The 11884-nt window shown below is 45.6% G+C and overlaps 1 protein-coding gene across 4 annotated transcripts in view; it reads left to right on the top strand.

Annotated features, from left to right (window-relative positions):
- Positions 1 to 1663: 1663 nt before the first annotated feature.
- The window catches only part of LOC148815783 (major histocompatibility complex class I-related protein 1-like), a 49129-nt gene continuing 38908 nt past the window's right edge, over positions 1664 to 11884 (top strand). For 2 of the 4 annotated variants that reach the window (XM_088904873.1, XM_088904874.1), the window contains exon 1: positions 1664 to 1842. In XM_088904873.1, coding sequence (XP_088760999.1) covers positions 1794 to 1842 — 49 coding nt within the window. In that variant the 5' untranslated portion in view covers positions 1664 to 1793. Of the gene's footprint in view, positions 1843 to 11026; positions 11101 to 11884 lie in introns of all 4 variants that reach the window. The other 2 variants (XM_088904875.1, XR_016086057.1) reach the window with 2 other exon arrangements.

The following is an 11884-nucleotide window of genomic DNA, read 5'->3' as shown; positions in this document are numbered from 1 at the left end:
TGTCTAGAAGCAACTAAGCAGTCACCACCACATGCACGGACTTTGTCCCAATTCAGCTCAACACAAACCAGACACCTCACTTGAGAGAATTGTCTGTCGGCGCAAGGCTACAGCACAATCATTCCCTTTCTGTCCTGCTACCTCAAGCTACAGCAGGACTGGGGTGGCATTGAGTCAGCAGAGCCTGGACTGGACAGCGCTTCGACAGATCCAATCAGTTGTTCCCCCACCCATCGATTCAACCAATCCTCGGTTGTGGATGAGTATGATTTAATATCCCCCAAATTCAATTGTTATATTAACACATCAATTTAATTAAAGTGGTAGTATTTACTGTGAACACCTGAATGTTGAATACATTAATAAGTGGCTTATTGTAACTGACCTTATACTGAACGTTTTATCCTTGTTTTTATCTCTTCCTTATACTTGCTTTAGCTTGATAATTCTCATGTAACAGGATGCTGTCAATATCTAGGCACAATATCATGTATTTACCCTGGTTTTATGTACACATTGTTTCAGATATCAATAAATGTATTCTGTGTATTGTAAATCCCTGTGAAGACTCCCTGTTGTCTTGCTGATTGATTCCTAATAGCCAAAGTAAACGCACACAATTTACTCTTACAATTAAAAATTGTGGCAGTAAATTTACTCAAACCCTTACATATTTTGGTGCCCCATGTGAGAATTGGTTTAGACTGAAAAAATAATCAAATTGAATTACAAATCAGAATGACAAACACAGCTTCACTGTTATCTGCAGTAGGCAGTTCTGTGTAAACGAGAAGCAACACCAGCTGCCACCTACTCTTTAAATCTATGGTGCAGATTGTCCTGATCTTTTTAACTCAAATAAACGATAGTGTGGTAGTAGGTAGACTTGTAGTAAGGTGTCTTTTATTCAAAGAGACTTTTGTTTTACCTGAGTAATAGCAATGGCTGCCAGCAAATCTGAAATTGAACCGTTTATAATTAAGATCTCTGAGAACAACAACCCTGGCTACTGGGACTTTATTGAAAACTATGACTTTTGTCAGATCGAAAAAACCCAAGCAGAAATACTAGCTGTAACAAATTCCCAGCTTAATAAGGAAAAATCTTTAATACAGTCTGGGTCTTATTCAGTTTGGCCTTAAACCTCTGCAATCATCTCAAGACCTGGGTTCGAGCCAATGCAGTGAGGCACGAACTAGGGTGGGAGCGGCGAGGGCACAAGCCCTTGAACCCGAATCCGTTACAATAACAAAAGGACAGACAATGAAATGTGGGTTATTTCGAATTCGCAAATGTGAGGAAAAAGTCGCAATTGCGAAATATAAAGTCGTAATTCTGAGTTTTTAAGTCGTAATTCTGAGTTTTTAAGTCGCAATTCTGAGTTACCATAGCGCGTTTTTTTAACTCCCTGGCGGAAACGGGCTTCCATAAAATATATGTCATTCAAACATTAAATCATTAATTTAAACGGGATTTGGTTTACATTAGCAAATACAATAAACACTTTAAAAGTACTGTAAATTTGATCATTTGCTATCTTTACTGTTTAGTTTCACTTCGGTAGGACAACGCAATGACAATTACCTAGAACCTTCTGACTCTCTCTTTAGTATTGGCCAAAGTGATTTGTTCTAACCAATCACAAAATTCTGAGTTTTTATTTAGTTCCTGATTGGCGTAACGTACTGTATTTTTATTGAAATAATTCAGTAGACGTACAGTATCACAGAAAAGTGTCATTATTTGTTGGAATTAACCAGCCTTAAATTATTGCTTTCTGAGGGTGTTTTGAGATGATCCGAATGATAGTGATTCTGTGCTGGTTTCAGGGAGCTGCAGCAGGTACGTTTAACTATACAAGCTACAAACAAGCAGTGAAGACATACCTAAGTCGTCTTTGTTTTACCGGAAATTATTATTGTGGTAATGTTTGTTATACGTCTGCGTATGAATTTGTATTTATTTGGATAAACCGTGTTTAATTACAGGATAATTTTTGTCACTTTTTAGTTCTGAGATAAATATTAAATGAATAACCACAATTAGCCTGCGATAGCGACAGAAAATATAGTAGTAAAATAACGAGTCTAAATGAAAAATGCTTAATAATGCCAAAATCAAACTAATTCGAATTAAATCCAGACGATTTTGTTTAGTATGATAACTTTGAGGCAAAAAGGTAACGTTTTAACTCATCGTAATACACTAAAGGATTGTTTATATTGTTGCACTACGAAAACAAATATATAAAAGATTTGTTAATACGACACATATAAAGATGTATGTAAACATTTGAAAGTACAGTTGTGTTTTATATAAAATATTGAATAGAGGTATTCCATTACTTTTAAACAGGTAACACACAGTATGAAAAAAACAATAGACAATACGTTGTTTTTTTATCTTCTTTCTACTTTTCAGTATGGTATTGTAGAGTTTACAGGTTCTAGGGGCAAAGGACTAGTGGAGACGTGATAAATAAACCAAACAATAGCTTTATTTTTTGATCAGCAACACAAAAACCAAACACAGGATATACACACACATGAGGAGACTGACAGAACACGTACACATCTTTAGGGTGGTAATTACTTAACAACAGGCTATACAATTATAAGGCTACACAGGACACTAGAACTACTATAACATTATTTATACATGTAGGGTCAGCTGCTGGTCATCGTGCTGACCCTCAGACTCTCCCCGGCTACAACTCCCAGCGTGACCAGGGGTACTATGAGCGCCTAGGGGCGCTTCCTCCTCACCACCAGGCTAGGGCGTTACACTGCCCCCACCCGAAGCGTCTGGCGTCCCACCAACGTCGAACACCCCCCTCAGGCTGTACTTGTACTCGGCTAAAGGCTGTGGAACTCTGCGTGAGCGGCCGCTGCGCCACGGTGGCTGGTCCTCTGGGGCCTCCCCGTAGGGCTCCTCCTCCCGGACCCGGTAGGGGGCCAGGCGGTCTCGGTGCAGGACCACCACTCTCCCCCGTGTTCGCAACCGGACCTGGTAGCAGACCTCGCCCACCACCCCGCGGACCTCAGCAGGCAGCACCCTGTCCTTTACCTCCAAGGCCTCCCACAGGGCGCAGAGGGCTTTGGGTGGCCGTGAGGGGACCGTGGCCGCGGCGCTTCCCTACGTCACGGTACAGAAGGCCTCCTCACATTGCTCCTGCCGGGCGCAGTAGCGGCAGTCCGCGGCCTCACAGGCGCCGCGAGAGAGCATTGGCATTGAGATGGCGAGATCCCGCACGGTGCACGACAGTGAAGTCGTACTCCTGCAGGACCTCTATCCATCGCGCCATCTACCCCTCCAGCTTCTTAAAGTAGAGCACCCAGGTGAGGGACGCATGGTCGGTCCTCAACTGGAACCGGGTCCCAAACTGAAGTGGCGGACCGCCGCCATCACCGCCAGCAGCTCGCGACGGGTCACGCAGTAGTTCCGTTCAGCCTTATTCAAAGCCCGACTATAGTAAGCAACTACACGCTCCCCATCTGGCTCCTCCTGCGCCAACACTGCGCCCACCCCCAAGTCACTCGCGTTGGTATCTAGATATACAGTAACCGCTGGTCAGGGTAGGCCAGCATGGGGGCCCCCAACAGAGCTTCACGTAACCGGCCGAAAGCTGTCTCACAGCTAGAGACCCAGTCGAGACGGCGGCCCTTGTCGGTGAGGCGATGCAGTGGGGCAGCAATGCTGGCAAAGTCCTGGATGAACCTCCAGTAATACGAGGCCAACCCCAGAAAGCTGCGACCCTACCTGGGTCTGTAGCCACCCCTCGCTGTCCAACGACAGGTCACCTCCCGCCTCAGGAGCTTGCACTTGCGGGGATTGAGCCTTAGGCCAGCACGGCGGATGCACCGCCTGGAGGTTCGTCAAGGCCTGGTCGAAACCCCGGGCATGAACCAGCAGATTGTCCAGATACAGCACACACTGGTTCCACGGGACCGATGCCAGCATCCTCTCCATCAGCCTCTCGAACGTCGCCGGGGCTTTGCACAGGCCATAGGGCATGACAGTAAACTGCCAGAGGCCCTGGCCGATGGAAAAGACCATCTTCTGGCGAGCATCGGGAGCCGCAGTGGGGGTCCAGGGAGCTGAACCAGGTCGACCCGGTGATGTAGTCAATGGCGTCGTCTATCCTCGGCAGGGGGTAGGAATCCTTCCGGGTGACCTCGTTCAGCTTGCAGTAGTTGACGCAGAACCTACACGAGCCATCTATTTTTCGGACCAGTACAGCTGGCGCCGACCACGGGCTCGCGGAGGGCTCAATCACCCCTGCTGCAGCCATTTCCCAGATCTTTTCCTTTGCGGCGGTCCGCTTGGCGTGTGCCATGTGTCCCAGTGGGATGCGGATAGGCTGAGCATCGCCGGTGTTGATTTCGTGTTGGACCAGGGCAGTGCGGGTGCAGTTCTCATCTCTCACTGCAAAGAGGTCTTCGTTCTGGGCGAGTAGTGCCTGGAGCCGCTGCCGCTGGTCCTGATCGAGGCCCTCGCAGCTTCGCAGGTAGAGGTCCTCAACGGCGTGCCTCGCTTCCACGCAACACTCGGCCCCGCCGCCACTGCCTTGTCGGGTGACTCGGGGGCAGGATTCGTCACGCTCGCTCCCCGGCTCGTAGGCCCTGTCGCCCCGGCGACTGCCGCCGCCGCCACTGCCTCTTTTTCCCCTGGCTCCGGCAAGCCCGCGTCCCTCCGCCTTCGCTGGGCCTGCCCTCCACCAGGTGAAGTCGCTCCCCCTGCCACACCAACTCCTGCCGGCCCAAATCCAAACTGGCCCCCACTCGCTGCAGTAGGTCCAGCTCCAGGATGCAGTCCTCCTGGATAGCTGCGAGGTAGCAGGGGTGGCGCACTGTCGCTGTACCTAGACAGAAGGCAAGCACCTGTTTCCCCCGGACTGCAGCAAGCTGTCCCATCACGGTCCTTAGCTGCAGGCCGGAGGCCTCCCATCCTGGGGGGTTGGTGCCCTCGGTGTAGGGGAGGACGCCTGGCCAGAGTAGGGTTACCAATGAATCGGTGTCAAGCAGGGCCAGGCAGTGTTGGTCCTTGATTCGGCAGTGGAGGTACAGGCCCCGGCTACAGCCGACTCACCCCATGGTGGCATGAGGGGCGCCGGTCTTCACAGCGCTCTCCGGAGCGGGGGTTGAGGTGTTCAAGGGCAGCCGTCCCCGCGCTAAGCCGCTCAGTTCCCGTTTCCCGACGCCAATCGAGGAGTGCGAGGTTCGGGTGCCCGGCAGTACCGGGCTTGGTGTCCCCTCTTCCCGCAGCGTTCGCAAAACAGCGTGCGGGGCTGTTCCGCGGGGGTTGCTGCACGGGCTGGCTCCTCTTCCCCCTCGCTGGACTCCTCCATCGCTGCCTCGGTCAGCCGGCAGGGTGCACTGCATCTGCTGGCACTTCCAGCCACCCCAAACACGGCCTCAGCCCGTGTAGCAAGGGCCAAGGCTTGCTCCAGTGAGGCTGGCGCGGCCAGCTGTACGTGGCGCCACAGCTCCTCGGGTGAGAGGGCCTTGAGAAAGGCCTGGAGAGCCATCTCCTGCTGCACCTCCCGGGGAAAAGCTGGGTATCCTCGGTGGGCGAGGAACATGACATCAGCGGCTACCGGGCCCAGTCCCTCTCCTGGTCGGCGCCACCGCAGGGACAGCCTCTCCCGCATCAGGTCCGGCGCCTCCTCCACGCTGAAGCGCAGCTGGAGAGCTGCTGCCAGCGCTGCGTATTCGCCTCGGTCCTCCTCCGGGACGTCCAGGAGCACCTGGCAGGCTGCTCCTTCCAGCGCCGCCGCCAGGTGGCCGGACATCTCTGCCCGGCTCCAGCCATTCGTCCGGGCCGCGAGCTGGAACTGCACCTCGTAGGTTTCCCAAGGCGCTTTCCTGTCGTAGCGACCGGGTCACACCCGTGCCGGCGGGTGTGGGAATAGCTGGCCAGCTCCGGCAGGGAGGGCATCTTCTCTCTGGGGTATCTGCTGGGCAGGAGCAGCGGGCAGTTGCCCCAATTTTACCGGCGGGACCACTACTGAGTAGCCCTGGTAAGGGCTGTGGCCACCTGACGCACCCAGGAGTTGCTCAGGCTCCGTATGTGCGCTGCCGGTGGGTTCGGTCTCTTTTAGAGTCAGTCGGCGCTTGATAGAATCAGCTAATGTCTGCCAAGGTTTGTCCATCCTGCCCACTGCTGACACCAATGTAGTATTTACAGGTTCTTCTCAGGACAAAGGACTAGTGGAGACGCGATAAATAAACCAAGCAATAGCTTTATTCTCTGATCAACCACACAAAAACCAAACACAGGATATACACACACATGAGGAGACTGACGGAACACGTACACATCTTTAGGGTGGTAATTACTTAACAACAGGTTATACACTTATAAGGCTACACAGGACACTAGAACTACTATGACATTATTTACACATGTAGGGTCAGCTGCTGGTCATCGTGCTGACCCTCAGACTCTCCCCAGCTACAACTCCCAGCATGCCCAGCGGTACTATGAGTGCCTAGGGGCACTTCCTCCTCACCACTGGGCAAGGGCGTTACAGTATTAATAGCAGTTGTGTTTTTAATACATTTTGATTATATTTTCTGAAGAAGCACGACATGCATTTTCAAACTTTAAAATGACGTGGATGAGACATTAGAATTAAACTTGGATTTAACATAACACTGAAATTGAATGTTCTTTTCATGCACTGCAGATATCACAGCTTCTCTTAAGTCCATATTTTTTAAAGAAAGTCAGATTCAGAAATCGGAAGATAATTCATACTTTTGTAATGTTCTAGTATGCAATATTTTTAAATGTGATATTAAATGAATATGTAGCACATGTTGTACCGTATTTGTAGGCCTCATAATCCCTTTATAACTGCTATCACATACATAAAGCTTTATGAAGACATGAGCAAATAACATAACATGCAAGAGGTCATGACATTTGATTTAGCATTGTTTATACCACTTGGTACGATGCATATGACATTCACTCTATGGCATGTGACATGCAGCTTTATGTCACAGGAAGTAATATAATGCATGCATAGAATGACATAACCGACAATATGTTATGACAAAAATTAACACGCTGTGTAACATGCATTGTAAATCCCCTTCTATGAAGGAGCTGTTGCTGCAACGTAAGACCCTGATAGTGTGCGTACATTCCTTACTTTTCTCTTTTGTTTTCTCCTCATGAAAAGTGGACCCTTTAAAAAATATACATGTTATGGTGCCCCTGCGGTGTCAGTATAATTGTTTATGAAAATAATATCTTTGCCAACATTTCTGAAAGAGCCATAAACAGAATTCGCACTTAAATGGCAGATTGTACATTAGGGACTGTCCCTATTTTCTTGCAGTGCATTTTGTTCTACATGTATTAGACAGTAATTGCTGATCTAACTGTCAGTGTTGGCTTAACTTTTAGCATTAAGCATCTTGCCAGTTTTGAAAAATATTACTAAAAGTTAAATCGACATTGACCAAATTACAATGTACAGTATCTGCTCCACAGTAGAGTTTCTGCAATTTAAAGTGACATAGGTTTTAGCTGTCAAAATCACTGTTACAAAATCTTAATCCAGTGCTATTAATATGGCTGCAGGTACCTATACATAACTGTTCCATAACAGCTTTTATGCAATTCAGATAAACTGACATACTGTAGGATTCATCTGTCATATCCCTGTTATAAACCCTTTTGTTTTCACTGGTGTCACAGGGAAAAATAATATTTTAACAATAAAGTCAAATGTTAATTGAAATATAACACAAATTTCACAAAAAATAACCACGCATTTAGATATTAAAATTGAACAGCTGAGCCATAGAATATTTCAAAACAACCCAACCAACTAAGTACTACATGAAAGTTGCTACAACTGAATAAAAACTTAAAAAAGCAAGTTTCAATTAAAGTGTACTGGTGGGCATTTTCTCCCTAAGCAGTGATTCCATTCTAGAATCTTTAGAGCAGGGGTCTCAAACTCAAATGATTATGGGGGCCGCATTAGATAAAATGTGCTAATCGGCGGGCCGCATTCATACACATAAAAATGCATCAAATATTAAAAAAATAATTGAAACTGAAATTTGTATTTAAAACATTGTTGGTTAACTTTACTCAATGTACTTGAAATCATGTGAGGTTATTTCTGAAGTTCTTCATTCTGTCTGCTTCGTTGACAGTGTTTTGCAGCAGCGTAAAAAATAAATAATAAAAATATTATCGTAATAAATTAGAGTTCAGTGAGGACGGACACAGAGACTCAGACTTGTTGAGTTAAAAACGGCGCTTTATTTCTTTCTTCCTCACCACCTGTCAGCCAGCACTCCCGCGCCCAGCAGAGTGAGAGACACAAGACAGCCCGCCAGAGAGAGCGAGCCAGAGAGAGAAGGAGAGGGAGAGAGAGAGCGAGCGAGAGAGAGAGAAAAGAGAGAGAGTAACACCCAGGGGTGCGGAACCAGGGAACTACTTACACGGAAAATGGGCGATCTCCCCAGACTGTACGCCTGTTTCACTGTGGGACAGCTGCACTGGTCAGCGGCCTTCCTAAACCCCGACCTGACCACTTCCACTCCTGTCCTGCCCCTCACCGTGTACCCCAGCCAGCCGCAGCCCCGGGCGAATGCGCTACAATATTTCTATGGTGATTATTGAAGCAGAAAATGAATCTATAGAACAAAAATTGTATTGTCATGTACAGATGCAGCCATTCAAAACAAGTGGGGTATGCTGCAGTATAATGGGGTTGGCGTGTCGCATCAAAACGCGGTATACCGCAAATTACCATTTGCAAATTATGGTAAGATCTGTGATGTGGTTGAGGGTGAATTGTGGTGAGCCTCTGATTGGGGAAAGACAGACCTGCTGATCTGTTCTACATACCAGGAAGACAACAGAATATGATTTTTTTCTATTCAAAAACATGTATTTTAAACATTTAATTAAGAAGTAAAAACCTTACAGCGTACACAGATTCTAAGCTGATCAGGAGGAAGAAAAATTACCCATGTTTCGCGCATAAAAAGTGGTTGTTAACTATCAAAACATGTTTTTATAGCTTTTAAAATCATGCAATGTCTAAGAAGGAACACATCCTTATATCTTGTATATGAAAAAGTGTGTGTGTGTGTCTCTCTGTACTCAACTGTACTGAAAAATAAAGCACCGTTTTTCATTCAACGAGTGCCTGAGTCACTGTGTCTGTCCTATATAATAATGCCAGAATATTATAAACACCGCTTAGCCTAGGAAATCAAATTTTTTATTAAAAAAAAGATGTAATGATGTGTTCCTGCTTAACTTAGAAATTGCATGACTTTAAAAGTGATAAAAACAGGTTTCGATAGTTAATAACCACTTTTTGTGCATGAAAAACGGGTGATTTTTCTTCCTCGTCATCAGATCTTTCCGGGAAAAATGTCTTACCCGCTGCAATTCGAGCACAGAAGGGTTAAAAAGAAAGTTAGACAGGCAGGGGGGACGGTGTGTTGTGAAACTGTTACCTGTCCTGGATAAAGCGGCTAGAAAATAGGTGGATGATCTTGTATGGTCTGTAAACTGAAAATGTATGAAGGAGACACGTTGCATATTGCCTCTTTTTACACTTGGAAGAACATTCCAATGTTAATGCGACACTGAAGATATTATTAATAACCTTTTTAATCTGAAGGGAGATCTAAAGGGATCCACACGGTACAGGTTCCTGCTACTGTAGCTATTCCGAGGGAAAGACGGTGACGTCACCGCGCAGGCGAGCAGACACACCCTCTAATGTCAGGCGTATGCGTTAAATATATTTAGATCTTTGAATTAATATTGTTATTGATTTCTTTAGCCTCACAACATTGTCCAATAATACTCTTCTTGTGTCTAATTTTTAATTAAGCAGGATTTGAGCTACAGACCATAAAAAAACAGGATTCACTTTTTTCAATATTGATAATGATATCAGTAGCAGTTTGAAACTATTCGTTGTTATTAATAAATGCCTTAGATTCTAACATGTTGTGATATTTAGAAATATAAAAAAGTCAATAGAGTGTCCATAATATTGCTATTTTGCTATTGCTATTTTATTTTTTCAAATAAATGTTTGTTAAAAGAGAACTCATGGCAATAGCAGGATTTGAACACCCAACCTCTTGCTTATAAGTCAGTCACTTTAACCATCACGCCACTGACTCAATCACATTACAAGCATTGAAACAGCTTTACACATATCTATTGATATGTGTATATACTACTGTTTGTGTTACAGTACATGAACAGAATTATATCGTTATTAATTTCTTTAGATACGCGATTCCATATTATATTCCCTATTAATGAAATTCTAAATGTATGCTTTGTTTACTCCGATAACACGCGTATTCGCAGAAAAGGTTAAAACGATCACTTTTCACAAAGTATAGAAACGTACAGTAATATGGTGAAATAACCACATGTAAGACTTTGATGCTTAAAATGTTTAGGGAGAAATGGAAATACCGATGTGTCTTTTTTCTTTAAACTACCAATACCAGCAATAGACAGTTTACAAAATATGTTTACCTTCAGATGCGTTATGCTCCTCTTCTTTTTATGCTCAGCTACTAAAATTTCCCTTCAGTGGTAAAATTCCATATAAATATTCAATACTAAGCGGATTAAAACGTGCACAGTAAAGACATTAAATGATTTAATCTTTCCATGACTGACCAACGCACCACGAGTGCCCCTGTCGGTCATTTTGGCCAGCCAATCACGTACCGCGGTATGACGCGTTATGATGTAGGGAAATGCCTGCGGTACGTGTTTGTACCGCGCACTTTGACTGGCTGCATCTGTATATTTCATCACAGAGAGTTGGAGCAAGATGTGAACATTGAAAACAGGTATTTAAATAGCTCATTCATGAATAATTACAAATAATTTCAGTATAATTACAAATCTAACAGAAGAGAGGGCAAGCACAGAAAATAGGTACAGTTAAATTCTGCCCATGATGCCTCCCTGCCTAACGAGCTCAAGACCTTCTATGCTCTGTTTGAAGCCAGCAACACAGAACCAGTCAACAGAGCTGCAATCTCCACAGCTGAACAGGTGCTCTCGCTGTCTGCAGATGAGGTGAGGAGATCTCTGCTAAAAGTAAACACATACAAGGCTGCAGGACCTGACAGCATACCCAGTCGCATCCTCAGAGCCTGCGCCAATCAACTGGCAGGTGTATTCACAGACATTTTCAACATGTCTCTGGCCCAGGCCGTAGTACCCATCTGCTTCAAGACAGCTACCATCATCCCAATACTGAAGAAAACCACAGTGACATATCTTAATGACTATCGACCGGTGGCACCAACACCTGTCATCATGAAGTGCTTCGAGAGGCTGGTCATGAAGCACATTAAGGACACCATTCCAGACACACTGGACCCGTACCAATTTGCCTACCGGCCCAACAGATCCACAGATGACGCAATCTCCATTGCTGTACACACTGCCCTATCCCATCTGGATAAAAAGAAGATATACGCAAGACTACTATTCATCAACTTCAGCTCAGCTTTTAACACCATAATTCCAGAGAAACTAGTCAAGAAACTCAGTGCACTGGGTCTCAACATCACCCTCTGCAACTGGATTCGGGACTTTCTGACAAGCAGACCTCAGGCTGTCAGGCTTATAAACCACACCTCTGGCACACTAACTCTGAACACTGCGGTCCCCCAGGGTTGTGTGCTTAGTCCATTGCTCTACTCCCTCTACACCCACAATTGTAAGGCCAAACATAACACCAACTTCATCATAAAGTTTGCCGATGACACAACAGTTGTAGGTCTGACCAGAGACAATGATAAGAGGGCCTACAGGGAGGAAATCAATCTCCTTACAACACGGTGTGAAAACAACA

Source organism: Atractosteus spatula, chromosome 24, assembly GCF_055471065.1.
Source record: "Atractosteus spatula isolate fAtrSpa1 chromosome 24, fAtrSpa1.hap1, whole genome shotgun sequence".
NCBI classification, from domain to species: Eukaryota; Metazoa; Chordata; class Actinopteri; order Semionotiformes; family Lepisosteidae; genus Atractosteus; species Atractosteus spatula.
Note: the sequence above shows the minus strand (reverse complement) of the source record. Positions and strands in the feature narration are given on the sequence as shown.